Genomic DNA, 22842 nt, shown 5'->3' on the forward strand with positions numbered 1-22842 from the left:
CGAAAATATTTTTTATAATATGTCATTTTAATGAAGCCTAATCGGAATACATTTTCACCGGTAGATATATATTTTTACTAGTAAAAATATAATTTTTCATTTCAATGTGTTACAACGGAGTAAATCTGTACAAACTGAGCAAGTCAATCAGATATAATGAACAAGTAAACACTACAAGTAAATATTAACCACCGGACCAAAAGTTTGGAAATCGATGCCATCTATATTAATAATTAAAAAATATTATTTACAACCAATAGATGTCACTACAGCTGGGGACAGTTTTGTATAAATTTGTTTATAAATAAAAATTCCTATTATAAAAATACAAATACAGCATTATTTACCAGTAGATTTATATTTCTACTATCAAAAATGTGATTTGTGATTGCTCTAAAATGTTTATGAAACTAAGTTTGACAGTTGCAAAACATCCATATGCTGTTCAAACCCAAACCTAACCTAATGAAAGTTCAAAATATAAACCAAGCTAACTTTTCTCAAGAGAAAATAAGCGGAAGCTGAAGTACAGAGAGACTTCACATCTCGCATATTGCTCCATAGATTGTCTGCACGTTGATATTACACAATGTTTTAAAATTATGATACCTCTTTTATGTAATTTACGAGATTTCCTTATGAGCTTTCTAATATTATGGGTACCCAAAAGAAAGGATGTTTTCTTAACAAAAAGTATTTTCCAATAACAAATTTATTTTACAATATATCCTACAAGATAATCTCTATCAACAGATACAACCTTCTTTCATCGATCAGTCAAGTTTTATAAATCAAGTTAATACCACATTTGTAAAAACTGACTGGCTTAGTTAAAATATTCAGAAAGAAATGTTTTAACTTCACTAACGCTATTATTTTTTTACCATCTAAATTATGTTGTAGATACTTAAATAAATAATAATCTGATGGTGCTATATCAGGGAAATATGGAGGGTGAGCAACAGTTTTTCATCCGGGAGCATTTTTTTCGCGTGATTTTCGCATTATGAGGCAGGCGCGTCGCCTTGTTCTCGTAGCTTTGTAACTTCCGAGAAGGGACAATTGTTTTTTGCCAAGTGGTTCTGCGTTTCATTTTGCCATTTCCACTGCGATTACGACGGCACGATTTTATTGCGTTTGACGTGGATTCTAAACAATGATTCCTTTGAATTCTGCCAGAAAAATGCATGTAATTTATTAAAATATCATGAATCCTGGAAAAAGCTTAAATGACATTCCTGTCTGAAGTAAGGTAGTAAATAGCTTGAGTGAGTGTGTGTGTAAAACCTGAGTTATTACGAACCCTTTCATATGTTTCCTGCTAACAGGTTTTATGAAATATTTTTAGATGTATATTTATTTAAATTCGCAACTTTTGACCCTAAACCAATGCAGAATGGCTAAGTGTGTTTTGAGTTGTTTATAAAATAGAAAACAGTAATTTTTTTATATTGTTTCACAAAATATAATGAAAATAACATTAACCCCCCAAAAAACAGCTTTCAGTTACAAAATTAATTTTGTAACTCAAAAGCTTTGTAGCTACAAAGCACTGAAAACATCACATCCCTAAACTAAAATTAAAACGTCACATTTGACATTTCATGCCGGTGTGCAAAAAATATTTTTCGCAGAGTGAGTACAGATTTTTTTATTCAATAACAATACTTATTTTCATTGTTGTTTAATATAACAACATTTATACTGCCGTATTGCATATATTTCGACTTCGGTTTGAGACATTGCTAAAAACGCTATCGATCTATCTTAATTTGTATTGCTTATCGATAAGCGTTCTGCTTACGATAGTGTACAACAGATGGTGCTGTGTTATTCAAACAATGCGTACATAATAATATACGTAAATAAGACAGTTTTCATTCATAAACATGTATAAAAAGCTGCGCTTTGTTTATTTATGCGACACTAGCGCCACATATAAAAATGGCTGGAAAGAGAACTATTTTTTTTACATAAGTTTATTACTATTTTTACGCGTATTTTAATTATTCATATATAAACAAGTTTATGTTTAAAATTTATTAGGCTTGTATTATAGAGTAGTGAAAATATTACGACGTATTTGAATAACTTAAAATTCTTTTCGTACACTGTAATACTTCTACGTTGATAACATTTCTTAACGAAATTATTTATTGCATAATATATTTTAATAATAATAAACATATATGTAAGTTTTTTTAAATAAATTTAATATAACAAAACAAAAGCAGGTATAATATATTGTATAAACATAATATGTTTATATTACGTTCATACAAGGTGGAACGATTGCAAGGGTCGAAAATCAATGGGTAGATTACAATAACGGTTTATACGTTGGTAAGACGCATTGTCTATTATATTTTTTACGAACAAAATGGTAGTTTTTCTGGTGCTTACTAGCGGTTAACGGGCGGATGTACTAATAGGGTCTGTTCAGTTACGCAATTGTGGTATTGACTATTCGCTTATTATTATTAGGCATTTTGTTAAAACGAGTAGTTATTTTCTTTTCATGAATTCGAAATTGTCATTTGAATCACCATAGCGTTAACTGTGGAGCTGTGTAGACATCCCACAATTATTACCCGCTTTCAAAAAAATATTCGGCGAAAAAAGAAAATCACAAATGAATATTTTCAATATGACAGACCCTCCATCTTGTTTCAAAATGGTGGCTATTCAAGTTTTATTATATTCAAGTTAATTGGTAAAAAAATGGTTTTATACAATAATTGAAATTAAAATACCACATGAATAATAACAAAAAAAAACATTTGTTTAAGAGGATTTTAACTATTTTTAAGGACACTAGAATTGCTATAGTTACAAAAAACTTGTTTTAAAAATAAATCTTGTAAATAATCCTTTTACAATTTTTATTACATTATAGAACGTTTTTCACTCCTTTACTTTTTTATCAAAGATTTTTTAAACAGGGTTACAAATTTTGCACCTTTTTAATTAGCCGCCATTTTGCAACAAGATAGCGAATCAGACTGACTAACGAACTTAGCTTTACTCCCACACCAAAACTATCTTCCTAAAGATCAATATAAGACATGCATCTATCAGTATTTATATTTTCAACATTTTTAGGGCCTTAAATATATTTTTTTACATCTTCTTAAATAAATAAATTATTATGTCATTCTTTGATGACTTCTTAACTTTTAACAAAAGCAATATCGGTTGCCTCTTTTTTTAAATTAATTTTACAAAAAGAGCTGATTGTTTATAAACAAATCTTAAGTACATCTCACCACAATTATTTCAAATCAACTTCTATATAATTTTCGGAAACTGTTCTTGAGAGCTAAAGTACAATTTTATCATTTATTTTTTTAACCCCTACTTCTCTTGATGTATATATTGATAGTATACATTTTAGGATGCTGTATTTTTATACTTAAATATTATATAATATAAGGGTGTTTATTTCAATTCAAGAAACTTATTCAATCGATTTTTAAGAGAATAATATGTCTAATATTTTTTTCTCAAATATTTGCTTATTGTATAAAATAAAACTTAATTACATTTAATATTATTATTTTTATATTCTCGCCGTCTTGTATTTACTATATACCAATATGGTGCTTAAGTCTCATTCATATTTTTTATATCCCTCGATTATATTGACATCATCGCAATTATTTCAAAACGTTTATTGCAATGATACTCCATAATTTGTTCGAAAAACTCCTTGTGTTTGAAAAAAATGCATTCCATACGTCAACAAAGAGTATCTAAAATATATTGCTTACAAAAAATACATAATAATGGTCGATTTTTACTTTATGCTAACCCAACAGGTAGACTGTGCGATACCTGTGTCTAATCAGTTGTTCACCAGGTGTGCTCGAGTAAAGGTGTGTTCTCAATTATGTTTACATTTCTAAACATTTGCTTTTATAACTATTATTCTTACTAATTGTAATGTTTTTCTTTATTATTAATTAAAACAATACTTAATGATTGAACATAATCGTATATAAATATGTTGTAGAATTATTAATTCTTAGAATGTACATATACATAAATATGCAGAATATTAATTTGATGACTAAAATATTCATACAGGTCTATATTTGCAATATCGAAAACTTATTCGTCTTTAAGATTTGAAGGTCCATTTTAATTACGACTGTGTTTGTATAAAAAACTTGAATTGAAGTATTTTTTTCCTATTATTCTTAAAGTATAAATAAATATAATATTTTCCTTGTTTATTTAACAACCTTGGAAATGCTTTAGTATTATTTTGTTTGATTGCAATATGCCCCATAATTGTGTCAGTTGTTAATTCTAATTAACAGTTTCATGCTAAAACACACCTTTAATGATACATGTATAAAGTCGCTTATTCAAAAAGCGAAAGTTGAACTCGACTCGTTCAGTTAAAGTATGAGTAATCTTGAGATGCATGTTGCAAAACTGACCTAGAGTATGGGAACGCGTATTGGGTTTACTTTGAAGTATTTGCAAATTCCTACTATAATTCATATTGATTGATTTATTGTATTACTTTCGAATTCGCCGTGAAAGTATGTAAATATTCGTTTACGAAATATTATTATGTTGGATAACGTTATTACGATAAACATGATAATTTATTTGCACGGTTTTCAAGTTTAACTATGGTTTTTCTCACGTTTTCTTATTAGTTACAGTGATAAAATTTATGTATATTTATTTCTTTAAAATAATATTTCGTAACTTAGAAATGTTAAATATATACAATATTCTAAATGTGTTTTGTAAGACAAAAATATCAATTTTTGTAAGACTTTTTATTTTGCTTATTCACTTTAATTCCAAGTTTTTCGTTTATTTTTAATTCAGTTCAGAAAAAAATTGACCAAAAATATATAACCCCTAATACTCGTTTAAATATTTATACATATCATAAAGTAGTTAAAAATCATATATTAAAGTATGTATTGCTGTTAATTTACCGTTGTAATATAGCAGGCGTTAACAGCGCTGTATAACAATACCTCAGACAAATAATTAAAGTCCGTAAATTTTTTTTTTTTTGTTTTTATCATAATTTTTTAAATAAAAATTCTGTACCTGGACTTTTAATGGTTTAATGGTCTAGCTTAATTCCACTTAGCTCTACTTGTTAAAAATATATTGAATTCTCGTTATTCCAAGTCGAAAGCAAAGTGATAGTTCTAGATGAAGTGACTGAAATAAGTTTCTTTCAATTCTGACCTCTGAGCTTTGGCTAATGTCAATGTTTTGGAGTGGAACCACTCTTTGTTATTGCTTACTATGTATACGTCCTAATAAAAATGTTTTCTAGCTTATATACACTTGAAGAATGAGGGAAACCGTCCACCATCTTTTCCAGTCCGCTGATTTGAGGCTCTTTGCTTTGTTCCTAATATACTAATAACTCTAACGACGTTATGACATATTTGCCAACGTTTTGATCATCTGGAATATGATAACGACGATAATTCAAGGAATGTTTGTTACATTTTCAGTGAATATACTTTTTTTTTTGTTAAAGTATGGTCCAACGGTTGTGTAGGTGCTTTGGCACTAGATACATGCTAGGAAAATTATACAGATAAATTTAGTTTTTTTTTACATGTATATTTTTATAAAAAAAAAAATTTCGTCAGTTGTGTGGATAAAAATAAATTTGAAAATAAAAATAAAAAACGCAGAGAATGAAAAAATATTTATTCAAATTTGTAATTACAATTATCACGTCCGTTGCTTCAACCCCCCCCTCTTCCCCCTTTTTCTCACAGGACTGTTCGGCAGTATAATGGATACCGTTAATTGTCATCCGTGCGGATACGCATAACTGTTTTTTTATCTGTTACGCTAACAAAAAATCCGATTCTTTTCCACAGCTTATTTCGAAGTAACGATTATTTTGTGTGTATGTTTTTAATGCAAAATAAAAAAATATTATTTTTGTACTTTTTATATTGCATTGATTTTTTCACTGGTTACCGAAAAAATACACCACAAAAAATTTCTGATGCTATTAAAAGTTCATGCATCACACATTTAACTAAAACTCGTATTGACTAAAAATAATAAACGAAGATCAATGCTACAAAAACAAGCTCTAATAATTTATTCCGTATTGAACAAGTATATTACAAAAAAAATATCTTAAAATGAGCTTTGAGTCTTTCTGTTCGGGAAAAAGCCACAGAAAAAATATTTTACCAAAATGAATTAACTCATTCACAGTCTACTAGTACCTAGTACCAGTCAAGTAGCTACCTCACCTATGATTGAGTTTGTTGTGTTCGCTAGAATTTGTTTGCATATTTATGTTTTGTTTGTGTTTTAAAGTACCTATTATTGTTTTAACGTGTTTATTATGTTTCTTATTAACATAGAAAATTTTTTTTTTTATAAATAATCACTTAATAAATTATATTGCTATTGTCAAAATACATATAAATATAATATTGGTGATTACAATTTTTTTAATTTTTATAAATTTATCTAAATAAATTTAAAAAGTAAGTTAAAATGTAAAGCTTTTAAATGATAAACACAATTAAAAACTTACTTATTTTTATGTTGCAAATTAAAAATATTTGGAATGTATTTGTGTTCATGAAAACTCAAAGATAATAAAGAGAAAAATACAAATATTTAAGAGTGAATGTGTGTAAAGCGTAAAAATGTTACATTCCGAAACGCAATTATAAAATAAAGTTGTCCTAAAAAAATCAGCTTTGCCGACAAATGATCAAGCGTCTTTACGCCTGCACCACCTCGCGTTTTTAAATAGAATAAATACGAAAACTTTTCATGAAACTTACAAAAAAAGAATAAAATCATGATAAGCGTTAAACAATAATAAGTAACTGATCATTTGGACCATTCACAAAAAATAGGATAATATTCAGTCAGAAATAATCCGTTCTATTTTCAACGCTCGCAGCAACTGTTAATGGACTGTTATGCTCAAATATGTAGTATTATTTATTTATACCGATAAATAAAACTTCGTTTCATAGAAAATATCAAGGATACATATCAATTGGTTTCATAAAGTCTTAGCGAGTATTTCCAAATAAATTTGATGCAACGATTATGTGTGGTCGCTACAAATATATATTTTTAATTAAAATTAGTTTTATTTTTTTTGGATGTTTTTCGTGGCAGAGTTTTTTTTGGTGCTTTTACTGATTTTTATCACTAATTGTTAACAAATCTTGACTTACAAATCATCTATAAAATGGTTATATTTAACTTTATAAAACTTTTTTTATAGCAATAAAATGTCTTATTAAATATTTCGGAAAGACTTGAAACTAGATTTCCAAACTGCGCCGACAAGTTTTTATTGCTTTTGACGTGAATTTTTGACTTCTGAGAAGTGATTTTGCGCCCTCCTATTGACCAAAATTCGGTTTGAATATACTTTAACCAGTACTCTCATATCATAAGTTCGTAGTAATATCGATAAAGATAACTACCATATTTTAAAAACATAGTGTAATATCCAAATGCAGACAAGCAATAGAGCAATATTAAAAACATCACATTTATAGTATTCGTTTATCATATAATGACTAATCAACTTTTAAACAAACCACAAAAACAATAATATTACTTTGTTTTCAACGTCATTATATAGAAAACTTTTGCAATTACGTGTTCTTGTCCTAAATATTTGTACTAATTTTGTTAATCAGGAAAACGCATTAATCACTAACTACCACACACACACGCGATGCATTTCGGATTGTTTTTTTATTATTATTTTGTCGTCGCTTCCGATTGCGCAAATTCGTATTGCAAAATTAAAAACAATAATGCGGTCACCAAAGAGTTCGCGACTATCGCCAGTCATAAGCCACTCGTGTGCTGTGACCACACGTCTCGTTCCATAGCGAGACCTTTCGCCTCTTTTGAATCATTCGAAGAATCTTCGACGTACAACTTGAGCTCACAGTTGCACAACTTCACAACAATAGTGTCCAACTTAATTTATCGGTGAGTCTCAAATGTTGCAACATAAGTAACCCATAAAAAATATAATTGTAATATATGAGAATCGGTTTAATCGTTTCTCCCCTTTTGTTTTATGGTGCGTTAAGTTGGCTAACCTGTATGTCACATGACTCATACAAGTTTAAATAAGTATTTTTTAGTTATAGATTTTTGCTCATAAATCTGCTTATGAAACATTTAAAATCACAAATATAAATTATATTTATATATTTGGTTGTATGTTATAAGTACATATGCGGGTATTTTTATGAACTCGTTAATTTCAATTACATCAGAGTCTGAGCATATGCTTTTTATTTTTTAAAACAATTATAAATTAATTTCTTATTACATAGATAATTGTTAAGCTATATATAAATAACTTCAACGCACGTGCCTTAGTTTTTAATTAGATAATTATTTTACTTCCCAATCAATTGTATATATCGCCTCCATAAAGAATTTCAATGCTTTATAATGTATAGCCCGTTTCATGTGTATAAAAATGCAGTATCGGAAACATTTTATAAAATCATATATCTACAGAACTCCATGTATATATAAGTCATACATATAATTATTTTATTTTAAATATATTGTCAGTCAAATTAGGTCAGCTAATATTTTTTTCATACATATTGTCTGTTATATTTGCTTTTCATTATTATGTATTATTATCAAAACGATCGACAGAATCATATAAATATTTAGAGTAAACAGATCGCCTGTTTTCATTTTATTGAATTAAAATTTCGCTTATCTAGTTGATCTATATACTTTTTTTAATTAAAAAGAAAATATTCATTAATAATAACGTGAAATTGTGAGCTCAAAGTGCGAAATTATAAGTGTGTCTTGTATAATAGCCGCTGGTAGGGCCTAGTTTAATATATATTATTGATCCAAAGTATCAGTCTTAGCAGCAACATGTCTGTTTGTTACTAAAGAGAAATTAATAATTTTAATAAAAACATTTAAAACGACATTCTTTCTTAGACAGGAAATCAATCAAGTATTTAGTAGTTGTTCAGTTATTATATTTTTTTATTAATACGTCTCAAGTTAGTGATAATATTTTCTTGAATGGAAATCAATTAATTTATGTCACACTTGCACAAATGTTGACATTCGCATGACCGTGCCCTATTTTTACTTATTCTATGAAGAAAAATTGCGAAACTGTTAAAAATGAATAGATAGTCGGTAAATTCCAAGGTAGAACGATGAGTGTTCAAATCATGAGTGATATTAAAATTAACTTGTTAATTATATAAATTTCAAGTTTCTAAATTTAAATGTTTAAGGCCCATTTTTATCAAACACAATGGCGTAATCAGTTCTTGAATAAATTGAATAATCAATGATAATTTAAAAGTCTATTCCAATGACATTACACTATAGCCTTACATAATTTATACAATTGATTATAGCCTAATGTAATTATAAATTAAAAAGCTATGGGAATCAGCACAAATCAAATAATAGAAATATATTTTTTATAATTCAGATTATTCACTGCTGAGATACAATGGCGGCTGATTTAGAATTCGATTTTGATACGGCTTTTGCCAAGAACCCGAATTATAGCAAGACAGACTTTGAAGTACTTAAAAAATGGGTGAAAGACCAAGAAGAATATACCATTATTCCCAAGGATATGCACGATAAGCAGCTGCTTTTATTTTACAACGCTTGTGAGATGAAGATCGATAGCACTAAGAAGTGTATCAAATCTTATTATACAGTGAGAGATGGCTCTTCGGACCAGTTTGACAATAGAAACTTTAAATCAGCCGAAATGAAAGAGTGTCTTGAATCTTTGTAAGTTATTAAATGGTTCAATATTTTATAAATGTGTTTTACATACTGATTATGTTTATTTCTTAGGGAATACTTTATACTTCCGGGATTAACTGACGAAGGCTACGATGTTCTCTTTCATCGTCTTCACATGTTCGAGCCGGAAAAATATCATTTGCACGAAGCTTGTAAAATATTATTCATGTCTTTAGGTAGTTCTATTTATTTATTGTATACAATTCATTTAATTTATTATTTATGTTAACTCGCTGAATAATTACAGATGCTTGTCTTTATAAGAATGGACCACAGCGAGGTTTTGTTTTCTTGTTTGATATGAAAGGTGTGAAGTTGGGTCATATTGCAAGATGCCCTATCAGGTATTATAAACATTTTTTTATATAATTTATTATAAACTAGGTTAAAATTAATGTAAAAAAAACTGTTTTTACTCGTTATTCATTTGTATGATTAACATGCGGAATAGCGTCAAGTTCGTTTGTAGATTTTCATAGCTTCCGTCTTAATAAATCTGTCCGCAAGAATATAGAAGTTTAGCACATAATCAGAAAAAGATAGGAAAAGTTTCAATTAATAAGTGATAGACAGATTTTTCTAAGAAATGAATTATTACTTGAACTTGTGATGAAAAAAAAAAAATTTTCTATTAGAATTGTTAATAATAGTATTGATTTAGATGTTATATAGATATTCATTAATATTATATGTATATTTCTTATTAATTACAGTGGAATAGCAAAATTCTGTCAATATGTACAAGAAGCTTTACCTGTGAATATGAAGGCAATGCATATAATGAATACAAATTCCTTCATCGACAAAATATTGTTTCTAATGAAACCATTCCTCAAAAAAGAAATTATGAGTATGGTGAGTCATATTATTATTTAATTAAATATTAATAAACTTAATTTTGATTAATGCTTTTTAAAATATGTGTATATTCTAAACTATTGTAAGTAAAAGATTTAGATAATAAACACTTATCCGTGTATAACTCATGAAGTTAGTCGCAAGTAAAATAATATATATTTATGATATGATTCGTAAATAACTTTTATAAATAATAGAAAACTTTCGTTTGATTTTTACCACTTTTATGTAGTATATATCTAATTTCATATATTATTTTTTTATTATAGATTAAGTTACATTCCGTTGGTGAAGATATGGAGAAGTTCTATTCCGAATGCATTCCGAGGCGAATGTTACCACCAGATTTCGGCGGCGATTGCTTAGACACTCGAACGCTTCACAAGAAAAACTGCGAACTGCTCAAGTCTCTTCTACCTTACTTTGATGCCGAAGAGCAGCACAGAAATTCATACAGTAAAAAATCCAAGAAGAAGGCGAAATTGGAAAAGGGCTTCCAAGATTTATGCATCGATTAATGATAATGACTGTGTTAAAAAATAATATATTTGCCTTAATATAAATACATCAATTTTATTTTAATATTTTGACAATTTGGTGCATTATATAATATTTTTATTAGATATTTGACACGGAATACTTCTAATTGTGCCATTAATCAATATAAATAGTGATAATAAGTTCATGACGATTGTGATACAATGTTTCAGTCTACAATTTATTTTGAACACAATATATTTTTCTATATAATTAAACATGAGCATAATAAAATATATGATTACAATAAATTCATAAAAAAAATCGATACTATAAATTATGTAATGTTAAAATTAACATTTTTATTATGTGATCAATGACTTGAATTGATTTTTGTATATAAAAAATTGTAAATTTATTTGAAAATAAAATTATTTCTTTATAAAATCTCTATAACCTTTTTGATATTTGAGAGCCATCGAGTCGTAACTGTGAGACGGTTTTTTTAACTTTACATTACTCTTTTGAGAAACACTTTTATCTATCTTCCACTGAGGTATGACTAGATCGTTTCTATAAGGAAACTTGATCACAATTTCCGGTGCCTCTTCATTTTTACTCGAAGCAATACTTAAATTTTCATAAGATGACGTCAAACTGTTAGATTCGTTTGATAATTTACACAGATGAATTTTATTATCAGAACGATGATTTTTGGCATTCAGAGATAAATGACAATGTTTACACCTACTGTTATTTTGATGATCTTTATAAACAGGATCAAAAAATAGCCTATCGTTTACCACAAATTCGTGTCGGCATTTGTGAGGCGTATCTTTAAGATCGTTAAATTCTTGCAGCTTCTTTTTGACTGAATGGCATTCGAAATAATATTTATCTCTGAAATTTTTTATGCTTTTCAAATCAATAGAATCAATCTGACTCAAAGTACTCTCGTCAAAATCGACTTCTGAATATTCATCGTCAGAGTTTATAGAAATATATTCTTTACTGGATCGTAAATCGCTATGTGATTTATATTTACTTCTATATAAAGTCGATAATGGAACTTCGTCTGATAAAGTATGCCATTTTTGATTTGGTACACTTTTTGGCGTCACATTAGAATACTTTTTATTCGATACCAAAAGCTTTCTAGGAGTGCTCGAAGATTGTGGATAAGATTTCACTGATAAATTAGCAAACGAACGGTTCAAAGATGATCTCGTGTTTTCCAAATATGTATTATCAGATTTTGAGCTTAAATTGAATTTAGAAGAATCGTTGCGCTTTTTCCAATTGTCATATTGTTGTCTCTTCACAGGTTTCAGCATAAATAAATTGTTATCGAGACCCAAATCTGACATGTTTTTGGACATTTTGGAGTTGGCCTCTTTGTCAAAAGTGTCACTTTTAAATCTGAAATAAATTATACATTAAAATCAATCAAACAATACTCATTCGCTAAAAATATTTATAAAAAATTTTAAATAAATTTAATAATTATTTACTTTATAGTGGGTCTTTTACATTGTAATTGTTCGCAAGTAGTGTTTAAATATTCGTTAGCGTGATTCATAAAATATTTGTTTATTTTTCGCAAAGACGATATTTTTTCTGTAACACTCATCTTTGACAGTTGTGTCAATGTTGCCAGAATTTTAAAAATAAATAAAAACTCGTAACTCAGCTGTCACATATATCTATTTTTAACTAATTTATCTTCAATATGAACTTACGTCAGACTCGGGCACTCTCGAACATCGTTATGAGTATTATAAGCTTGATCAATATTCTTATTCTCACACCTAAGGGTGTAAGAAAACTAATCGATCAATGTCTAATTTAAAATTCACTAGTCAAATAGAAATACTCAGCAATCTAAATGTCGATATGTAAAGCTTGCTCGGTAATTAACGATACATGTGTATAAACAGAATATACAATATTTAAAATATTTTTTTATTCGAGTTAAGGTAGTAAAATTTATTTTCATTCAATTTTCCGTTGCAACCTGACGGGCGTAAGCCCAATGCGTCACAACGAGGTAAATCTGTACCAACTGAGTAAGTCAATCAGATATAATAAATACCTACAAAATAAGTATTAACCACCAAACTGAAAGTCTGGGAATCAGTGACATCTATATTAATAATTATAAATTATTAGGTGTAATATAATTTATTATCAATAGATGCCACTGCAGCTATGGGAGCCGAATTTAGATTTGTTATGGCCAAAACTGGTCGGCGCTGGAGTAGCATCCCGTGACCGTTTTCTCTCTCTCTACCGGCAAGCCCGCAAGGGTTCGGACGCGTGCCGTCACGCGCGCGTCCCTTGAAATGTAAACAACTGTAACCGTCAATAAATATACTACTGTCATCAACGCCCCCCTAAACAGCTATGTCCGGTTTTTATAATACCGCATTTCTTATAAATAAAAATTCGAGTGTCGCTGCCGGGGCTCGAACACGCAACTTCAGAGTTACTAGCCTGATACATTACGGACTACGCTATTCTGTCTGTATGTTAATATATTATTTTCGCCATTGAGTGCAAACTTCTCTAGCTACTTTTATTTATTTTTTTGCATTTGCATTTTTTGCAAATTCTCACTTAGCTTACATTTTAGCATAAAAAATGTTTATAAAATATAAAAGAGCTAAAAAACGCAATTATCTTTAAAAATTATTTAAATAAAGTTAATGTGTTATTGCTGTATTAAATTATTATTGCACAATTCCAAACATAATCAAAAATGAATCGCTTATGACCAAACGTCACGTCATTCATATGGCAAGAAAATATTGACGTTTGGCAGGTCGCCGGCAGGATGACGGCTTTCGAGGAGTTCGGCGTTTTGCCGGAGTTGGCTCGCGCCGTGGATGAATTAGAATGGACTTTACCCACAGACGTGCAAGCGGAAGCCGTTCCACTCATCTTGGGTGGCGGAGACGTTCTCATGGCTGCCGAGACTGGCAGCGGAAAAACTGGTGCCTTCTGCTTGCCAATTATACAGATTGTATGGGAGACTCTGAAGGACATACAGCAAGGCAAAGTCAGCACAACTGGCTCGGCCGCTAGCCTTGCGTCTCCCGCTTGGACCCTCAGTTTCTTTGATCGAGGAGAAGCCATGGCCGTCACACCGGACGGACTGCGTTGTCAATCGCGCGATTTTAAAGAATGGCACGGAAGCAGAGCCACCAAAGCCGTACAGGGTAAAGGGGCGTACTATTACGAAGCCATTGTCACTGATGAGGGACTTTGTAGGATCGGGTGGTCGACGCAGGACGTAAGATATATAATTTTTCTATTATTTTTGCATTTTATTTTAATGCTATCCATATTGTCGACTCGCAAAAAGACTCACAATACCGAATTAATATTTTTTATTTTTAAATCAAAGCATTTAAAAATGTTATCTTTATTATTTTAAGTGCCAGTTTGTCAAAAATAGTATATTTGTTAACTCACAGCCACAAATTATCACAACGGAGGGAGGGGCGGACTCATTGACGCCCCCTTGAAGTGTTTCTTACAAGATCAAGTCGCTTACAGAGCCATTGAAAGAATAACTATATTCCCTTTATGGCTCAGAACAAATAACTTATTTAAATCTTCTAGCTGCCTCCGCTTTGTTTAAAAACACAACACTACGATCATATTGATTCTTTTTCACTCAGTGATGCTTATTCTCTGATTGAGTTATATTCCACTTGCTTCGAACAATAAAGTTATAGTAGTCTTCTTCCGATTTGACAAAATCAAATTTTTAAGTCATGATATTTTTCAATTTTCAGGCTAATCTAAATCTTGGCACTGATAGATTCGGTTATGGATATGGTGGCACTGGAAAAAAATCCAATAATAAACAGTTTGATGATTATGGCGAATCTTTCGGAATGCACGACGTAATAGGTATGCTGCTTTCCCATTGTTTTCTTATCATGTATCTGAAAAATAATATTACTTCATATATTTTGTAGGATGTCTGCTGAATCTCAATAATGGAGAAGTCAAATTTACAAAGAACGGAGTCGACCTAGGTGTAGCTTTCGTTCTGAATCAACAACAGAGAGGCTTAGCTTATTTTCCGACTGTTGTACTGAAGAACGCGGAAATGCAGTTCAATTTTGGCGCTACTCCGTTTAAAGTACAGTTTTTAAATACTTATATTTGATAATATAATATAATATGATTATTAGAATTACAATTTTATATTATTTTTCTTACAGCATCCGCCGCCTTCGGGATATGTTTCCGTTAACGATCTCAAGAAAGAATCTATAAAGCAAAACTCCATCACTGGTGGTAAAGCATCTGATTCTTCAAAGCTTGTTAATAATGCGCCACAAGCTATCATAATTGAGGTAAATCCTAAATCCTAAATTGCAGTATTCAATCAGTGATATTTGCTTATTGTTTTTCAGCCATCCAGAGAGCTTGCCGAGCAAACTTATAATCAGATAGTCAAGTTTAAAAAATATTTAGAAGCCCCCGTGGTTAGAGAACTTCTTGTCACCGGCGGTATCAATGTTAAAGAGCAGATAGCCGCTCTTAACGCCGGAATTGATATTGTTGTCGGTACTCCCGGAAGATTGGAAGATTTGATTCAAGGAGGTAATATTATTCTATGTATCATGTAATTATATTAGTATTTAAATTAATGTTTTTTTTATTTTATATAGGATACATTGCACTCACTCATTGTCGATTTTTCGTATTGGACGAAGCTGACGGCTTACTGAAGCAAGGATACACTGAACTGATAGATCGCTTGCACCGCCAGATACCGAAGATAACATCAGACGGACGTCGTTTACAAATGATAGTGTGTTCGGCCACTCTCCATTCGTTTGAAGTTAAGAAAATGGCTGTAAGTATATTTTTATTGTGTAATATTAAAAAGTATTGTAAAATCTTTATTGATCTTTTCTTAAGAAGCATATTTAACTCGATATTATCGGATATTGCCAGTTGAAGGATATGTGCCACACAACCCATGACAATGAAATCTGCAACACTTATAATTGAATCATCTAAAATTACAAAATAATCCTCAAAAGTTAAATCTATGCATCAATTCAAGAAGCTTTAACAAGTGGTATTCTTAAAGACTTGACAGCTTATAAGATAGTGAAGTAGATCCAACTTCACTTTCTTTTTTAAAAATCACACAAATTTAAGGATATCCTTGGATGTTTTTTATTAATCGAACATTTGATATATTTCATTAATTATGAAAAACAAATCTTTAATAAAACCACTGGTCTTAAGCTTCTTTTCAGAACATTTCCATTGAAGATATAAGTCATGACGAAATGTAGAATTCTCATGATCAGAAATTCTTCCAATCTTTACTCTCTTTTTTCCAATCTTTACGCTCGCTTCTTTGAATATTTTTTCTAAAATCATTCCTTGGAAAATTTTCTTCCATCCTCTGATGCAAATTTTTTGAAATCTTAGTCTTCTTGCTCTGGTCTATGTTCAATTATAATACATTTTATATTATAAAATGAGCAATATATAATATAAAATTTGTATTTATTTTAAGCATTTTATAAAATATATATGCATTAAAATAAAATAGCGTTGGTGTGGTTTACACATCAACTGTTAGGGTCAAAATGTTTCCAGTGTATGTGTACCGGATTATCCGCGCAGTGAAAAAAATGTAGTTTCACCTATATTGACCAGTGGAATTATAAATCATTGGTTTGATATATTTTAACTGGCCTAGTTAGTAAAATTATAATCATATTAATAAAAATATAACTTCACTGTAACAGTTGCGAAACTTCCAATTGCTGTTCAAACCCAAACCTAACCTAATAAAAGCTCTAAAATGGATTATGGTTGTTGTACTTCCATTAGATTAATTCGTTTAGGTCAGATTTGAGTTTCAACATAAAATATTGCTCAATGTAATATTTTTATTAAATAAAGATATATTTATTTAATGCTCATTTTTATTATTGTAATGCACAAACAATTTGTTTTATGGAATAAAGTATTTATTTAAATACACATATCTCTTGAAATAATTCGCTGTTAAATCGAAAAAATGTGTTTTAGGATAAATTAATGCATTTTCCAACATGGATTGATTTGAAAGGCGAAGATGCCGTGCCTGAGACGGTGCACCACTGCGTGGTTATGGTTGATCCGCAAAAAGATCGCAGTTGGGAGAACCTTAACAAGTATAACATTAACTAATTTTAATAATGATAACCATTTTATTTTTTAAAATTTAACCATTCAAAAATATTTTGGTGTTATTTTGTATAGGAAAATCACCACTGATGGAGTACACGCACAGGATAACTGTAGACCGGGTGTCAATAGCGCCGAATGCTTGTCGGAAGCCGTGAAACTTCTCAAAGGAAGCTACTGTATTAAAGCGTTAGAAGAACATAAAATGGATAGGTGTGAATAATAATAAATGTAAAGTAAATTGATAGAAGATTGTGTATCATATATTGTCTAATTTTAGAGCCATCATCTTCTGTCGCACAAAGGTGGACTGTAACAATCTAGAAAATTACCTGAACAGTGCCGGAAACGGTAAATATAAATGTGTGTGTTTGCACGGAGACAGAGCACCGGACGAGAGGAAAAGAAACTTGCAAGCTTTTAAGGACAAGAAGTCCCATTTTTTAATCTGCACCGATGTGGCAGCCAGGGGCTTAGACATAACTGGACTGCCATTTAGTAAGTATAAGTAATATTAAGCTAAAATCGATTATTTTAAAGCATGTCCAATTTATGTTTTTATTTCAGTGATCAATATAACTTTGCCTGATGAACAAACAAACTATGTGCATCGTATCGGAAGAGTCGGCAGAGCTGAAAAAATGGGTCTTGCTATAAGTCTCGTATCGAGCGTGCCTGAAAAAGTATGTTAGAAAAATTATTATGAAACATTTTATTTTTATTGACATGTTTTTTCAAGGTTTGGTATCACGGACAATGGTGTCGTTCTAAAGGTAAAAATTGTAATAATACCCACTTGACCGATGTGAAAGGATGCTGCATGTGGTACAATGAACCGAAGGTGTGTTTTTGACCTCAATAATTATATATTACAAAATTACTATTAACATATCCATTTTAATTTGCAAAAAATATTTCAGTATTTAGGTGACATTGAAGAGCATTTAAATATTACCATCGAGCAAGTCAAGAGCGATATGAAAGTACCTCTGAACGACTTTGACGGAAAGGTAGTTTACGGCCAAAAGAAAAAAAATACTGGTACCGGTTATAAGGTATGTAATATATAATATATATAATATTTGGAAATTCAAGATACAATACCAGTTCTTTCAATGATCGATGAGAAATTTCCATTCAAATTCTTCGCTAAAGATTGTTTAAAAATAGACATTGACACTTCAGAGAATTTTTTTATAAAAATGTTTCAAAGATTACAAATAAAATACTGTAGAAATATTTTCAGAGCTTTGTATCTATACTTTCCAAATATCCTTTTAAAACAAATAATATATTAAATTTATAACTCAATATCGTTATTGTAAAGGATCACGTCGGTGAAATGGCTCATGTGGTGAAACAGTTGGCCGAGTTGGAGTCTCAATCTCAGATGTTCTATCTCTCGACTTACCAAGCCCAAAAGTTAAAGTGATTTGTGTGCGAAATTATAAAACAGTGTTCTGCGGTTGAAAAACTTATATAATTACGGAAATATCTTTACAATAAATTTGTACACTCAAATAGGCATTTTTATTCTAATGCGTCGCCGATCTTCTATACCAGAACCTGGCCCTGTAGTCATCGCTGCATGTCAAAAACGCCGGAGCCGTATTTGAGTGGATTATGTATCTGAAAAAAAAATGCATTAGTAATTCTGATACTAAAGATGTTTGCATTAAAAAAAATTACCTGACTGGTCCATTGTGACCAAGGTTCATGAGTTGGGCTCTAGACGCGTTTCTAGAGTTCCAGGCGCACAGTGAAGTTGTGACTTCATCGGGGAACAAGACAAAATCTTCAGTGTGGTTAAACACAGCTTGCGCTAAATGTTCTTGTTTGCCTGAAATGTACGTGTTTTAATTTTATTTATATATTACTGCATTTTTAAAAAAATATTATCAACTAAAATACCTGTAGTTCCAGCACCGGTGTATGATATCAAACACCGACTTGTCGTCAGCTCCCATAGTTTAATCATTGAATCCTTTCCGGAAGAAAGGAGGTACTGTAAAGACAATTTCATCATTATCGATTGGCAAGAAATATACGACAGAAATTTTTATTTATATGACGATGTCAATTTACAGTCATAAATGAACAAATAAAAATAAGTTTGGAAGGTTATTGTGATATATTTTGAAACAAAATTTGGTGTCTTCAATGGAGCAATTTATTTACAAACCTTACTGTTCCTCGTAAAAGAAACGGACGAAACTTCAGCTCCATCGTGTGCGGCTGTGAACGTATTGATGCAACGATTCGAGACGCCGTCCCATAGTTTGATGTGACCGTCGGAACCGGCGCTTGCGAAATATTTGCCGTTGAGCGAAAATCTGTAATAATATTTATATTATTTAATTTAGAATGTTAAAATATTGAAGCCAAACTATAACAACAACGAAACCTCAAGCAATTGACGGTTTTTGTGTGCTGATGAGACGGTATCGGACAGACGAAACACTGTCCTGTTGTCACATCGTACAAACGTATCACCGGATGAGCTGTAGAAGCTACAATGTGATTACCCAACGGATGAAAAGCTACACATCTCACCGATTCGGAGTCCTAAAATATGTTTTTTATTAATATAATATCAACAAATAATGATGCTACTAGAAAAGTTGTCGGAATTGAATATTGCGCACATGAAAATTCTGAACATTAAATATATTTTAATTTTAATTCAAACTGCTTTATATTTATATCAACTTTTAAGTAAAAATTTGTGTAATTATAGGAAATTGTGTCATACCAATATAACCGTAAAATATTTTTAAATTAAAATCATATTAACATATTCTTAAATATACATACAGTAGACCCCCCAATGATACGGTAAATTGGAGATGTGCTATTTGGGTGCATGTAGTTGGGTGACTAGAAAATACTCATACAATTTTTTGCAATACGTACGTACAAAGTGAGATATCCTTACTTTGACTCGCTCACACATAAAGTAACAGGCACCCAAAAAGCACATCCATTCTTTACATGTGTATATTGATGATTTATGATCAGAATTTTTGTTGTTTGAAATTTTCTTTTGGGCAATAATCACCGAACCGTTGAATATATGTAAATAGATAATTGTGAGAGTATGCACGTTATAATTTGCTCAATTCTTAACCCTAATTTTACAATGGTGTTAGTATTATATTATATCCAATATCGATAAATAATAAAACAGTTTGACACATACAGTGATTGTCCTATAAGCCTTTTTAGCAGAAGCTTTGGTAATATCAAACAGCTTAATAGTGTTATCTTTAGAACCGCTGACTAATATTTGTTCCTTGGGGTGAAAATCAAGACAGGTAACTTCGTCTGTATGATCATATCTGAAACACAATCCAAACTATTATTATAAATCCATATAAAGGTTGTATTCAAACAAAAATAATTACAATGTCCTGATGACGGGATGTCCCTGTGTTTCACGACCTGGATCGATTTCATCCGGTGCTGATTTAGCCAACATTCTCTCTACGTCCAAGATCTGCAATTCATATTATATAATAAGAACATATTGTATTATATTGATTTTTGTTATAATAATACCTTTATACTAGCGTCTACACTTCCAGTGGCAACTAGTTGACCGTCACTGCTAAAAGCACCGGCACGGCAAGCTTGCTTGTGAGATGTCACATATGCCGTTTCATACAAAGCCGGCTCTGGCGCTAAGCTCGAAGCGTCAGACTCAAACTCCAGATCTATCGAAAAATATACAAATAAATAAATAAAATCAAACACCAAGCAAAGTTAAGCAATAATATTTTTGGCATAAAGAGAAGAAGACTACAGCGTGATAAAAATACCTTTTTTTAATATGAAGCTGATACTAAAAAATGTTTTCAAATAAAAAACAAGACATTTTAATGATAGTTGAGATCAATACATATTTCTATATTCAAAACAAGATTTCATCTTTGTGGTAATATTGTTTAAGCTAAATTCACGACATACCTAAACCAGCGGCTCCCAACATATGTTCTCCAGTATTGGCATTTTGCTTATCTCTAACATCAGGCTCATTCTGAAGTCCAACCATCATTACGTGTAAGAGTCTAGAAAATTTCATTATATTGTAAGTACACTATATTATTTTGGGTAAGTTTTTTGATATAACCTATCACTCGGAGGGCACGGTGGATCGGCGTGTACTGCCGATGATAAACCAGATGCGATCGTCTGATGTCCATCGTTGAATAATTGACTAAAAAGTATTACAAAAGCATTGTTAGCTCAAATCTATCCCATTAAATATTTAACGTCAAAACAAAATTTTAAGCATGTTTACATGCAAAAATGTCGATTTAATAAAATATTCGTTCCCAAGTCTTACCTAATAATTAGTCTATACAAAAGTTCTCTGTTCTTTACGACATTTTTCGGGTCAATTTCAGTGGTATCCTTCATTTTTATTTGACAGGACGCCGGCTTTCGCTCACGATTGACAAACAAGTCATAGCACTTCATTTATTGTCCATTACATCGATCAAAAAATAAATATAATTCTTAAATTCATTCTATTTTAGTGCAGCAATATTATCTAAAATCATGAAATTCATAGCTATATATTATTAACTACTTATGTTTGATATATAATCAAAAGCCCTGCAGCATCGCACTAATCCCAAAGAAAAATATATAAAAATGTAATTGAAAAAAATGAGAAGATAAATAAAGTATAGGTTGATTCAACTTCAGTTTTCAAACATTTAAAAAAAACGCACACAAATTTAATCGTAAATTTCGGGCAGTATCTCGACTATAATTTATCGGATGTTAGTTTTAGGTGCTCAAATGTTTAAGTTTGTCGGCGTTGACACGACTCTTAGCGTAACCCCGCAACATAAACCCAACAGCGTTAAATCGCATAATTTTAGCGGCTAGTTGATGTCTACAAAACGTAAAATAATGCGACCCAAAACATCCGAAGTGCGCCACATATAATCTTCCACATCAACATCTTTGATTTCGTACCAAAAAGAATCGATTATCATGCACTTATAGCGCTCACCATTGACTGTAATAGTCCGACTGTAGCGGGGCGAGAGGGGCGAGAGAGGGGGAGGCGAGCGACGGAGCGTGAGCGGTCAGTCAGCGGTCAACCGCTACGTCAACAAGACGTAAGCACGCCCAAACTGGTGACCCCGACGCGACGCGAGAATGGAGTTCGAAGCGAGCGGCGGTTTTCCGCCATTTAACATAGACAATTGTGAATTATGGTTCGCGCAGATGGAAGCTGTTTTCCGGTCTAGGAAAGCGCTTACCGAGAGCGAAAAATTCGACGTGCTAGTTGGCGGACTGCGCGGAAAGGCACTCGCTGCGGTCGCGGATTTGATACTCGCGCCGGATTCCGAGTTGCCGTACACGACGATAAAGAAGCGGCTCCTCGACGCGTTCGCACCTTCGTTCGTAGAGCGGCTACGAAAGATGCAAGAGACGCCGATGGAGGGCAGGAAGCCG

At 31.0% G+C, this 22842-nt stretch overlaps 4 protein-coding genes across 6 annotated transcripts; 2 read left to right on the top strand and 2 right to left on the bottom strand.

Annotated features, from left to right (window-relative positions):
• The first annotated feature begins 1549 nt into the window (after positions 1-1549).
• Positions 1550-11608, top strand: LOC148238192 (alpha-tocopherol transfer protein-like). Of its 3 annotated transcripts, none has more exons than XM_088205650.1 (6): positions 1550-1635; positions 9494-9807; positions 9874-9998; positions 10070-10166; positions 10536-10677; positions 10950-11608. In XM_088205650.1, the coding sequence occupies exons 2-6, from the start codon at positions 9515-9517 to the stop codon at positions 11196-11198; spliced, it is 906 nt and encodes a 301-aa protein (XP_088061776.1). In that variant the 5' UTR covers positions 1550-1635; positions 9494-9514; the 3' UTR covers positions 11199-11608. The 3 variants fall into 3 exon arrangements, with proteins under 3 accessions (XP_088061776.1, XP_088061775.1, XP_088061774.1); XM_088205649.1 differs by lacking the exon at positions 1550-1635 and adding an exon at positions 3795-3875; XM_088205648.1 differs by lacking the exon at positions 1550-1635 and adding an exon at positions 6836-7989.
• LOC148238193 (uncharacterized) lies at positions 11209-12803 on the bottom strand. Its single transcript, XM_088205644.1, has 2 exons — positions 12669-12803; positions 11209-12576 (listed from the first exon to the last, which is right to left on the bottom strand). Exons 1-2 carry the CDS (start codon positions 12785-12787, stop codon positions 11589-11591), a joined length of 1107 nt encoding a protein of 368 aa, XP_088061770.1. The 5' UTR covers positions 12788-12803; the 3' UTR covers positions 11209-11588.
• A 1141-nt stretch (positions 12804-13944) lies between these two features.
• On the top strand, positions 13945-18891 carry Ddx1 (ATP-dependent RNA helicase Ddx1). Its single transcript, XM_088205641.1, has 13 exons — positions 13945-14449; positions 14958-15075; positions 15144-15310; positions 15393-15527; positions 15588-15777; positions 15846-16033; positions 17233-17357; positions 17446-17583; positions 17651-17868; positions 17938-18053; positions 18110-18211; positions 18291-18425; positions 18698-18891. The coding sequence occupies exons 1-13, from the start codon at positions 13991-13993 to the stop codon at positions 18800-18802; spliced, it is 2196 nt and encodes a 731-aa protein (XP_088061767.1). The 5' UTR covers positions 13945-13990; the 3' UTR covers positions 18803-18891.
• On the bottom strand, positions 18832-21837 carry CstF50 (cleavage stimulation factor subunit 1 Cst50). The gene is made up of 11 exons (XM_088205643.1): positions 21716-21837; positions 21500-21586; positions 21337-21437; positions 20929-21083; positions 20775-20866; positions 20570-20708; positions 19775-19935; positions 19553-19703; positions 19282-19375; positions 19060-19210; positions 18832-18999 (listed from the first exon to the last, which is right to left on the bottom strand). The coding sequence occupies exons 1-11, from the start codon at positions 21787-21789 to the stop codon at positions 18906-18908; spliced, it is 1299 nt and encodes a 432-aa protein (XP_088061769.1). The 5' UTR covers positions 21790-21837; the 3' UTR covers positions 18832-18905.
• Positions 21838-22842: the final 1005 nt, after the last annotated feature.

This window comes from Plectrocnemia conspersa, unplaced genomic scaffold, assembly GCF_051122295.1.
Source record: "Plectrocnemia conspersa isolate PC_06_02 unplaced genomic scaffold, ASM5112229v1 ptg000002l, whole genome shotgun sequence".
Classification (NCBI taxonomy): Eukaryota; Metazoa; Arthropoda; class Insecta; order Trichoptera; family Polycentropodidae; genus Plectrocnemia; species Plectrocnemia conspersa.

Excerpts from the sequence above, each read along its gene's own strand:
- LOC148238193 (XM_088205644.1), bottom strand. The coding sequence starts at position 12,787 with ATGAGTGTTACAGAAAAAATATCGTCTTTGCGAAAAATAAACAAATAT. Across the intron at positions 12,577-12,668 it reads TGTAAAAGACCCACTATAAA|ATTTAAAAGTGACACTTTTG; the intron begins GTAAATAATTAT and ends AATTTATTTCAG.
- CstF50 (XM_088205643.1), bottom strand. The coding sequence starts at position 21,789 with ATGAAGGATACCACTGAAATTGACCCGAAAAATGTCGTAAAGAACAGA. Across the intron at positions 19,704-19,774 it reads AAAACCGTCAATTGCTTGAG|ATTTTCGCTCAACGGCAAAT; the intron begins GTTTCGTTGTTG and ends ATATTATTACAG. Across the intron at positions 19,000-19,059 it reads GGTCACAATGGACCAGTCAG|ATACATAATCCACTCAAATA; the intron begins GTAATTTTTTTT and ends TTTTTTTTTCAG.
- Ddx1 (XM_088205641.1), top strand. The coding sequence starts at position 13,991 with ATGACGGCTTTCGAGGAGTTCGGCGTTTTGCCGGAGTTGGCTCGCGCC. Across the intron at positions 15,528-15,587 it reads CACAAGCTATCATAATTGAG|CCATCCAGAGAGCTTGCCGA; the intron begins GTAAATCCTAAA and ends ATTGTTTTTCAG. Across the intron at positions 18,426-18,697 it reads ATACTGGTACCGGTTATAAG|GATCACGTCGGTGAAATGGC; the intron begins GTATGTAATATA and ends GTTATTGTAAAG.
- LOC148238192 (XM_088205650.1), top strand. The coding sequence starts at position 9,515 with ATGGCGGCTGATTTAGAATTCGATTTTGATACGGCTTTTGCCAAGAAC. Across the intron at positions 9,808-9,873 it reads AAAGAGTGTCTTGAATCTTT|GGAATACTTTATACTTCCGG; the intron begins GTAAGTTATTAA and ends TTTATTTCTTAG. Across the intron at positions 9,999-10,069 it reads AATATTATTCATGTCTTTAG|ATGCTTGTCTTTATAAGAAT; the intron begins GTAGTTCTATTT and ends GAATAATTACAG.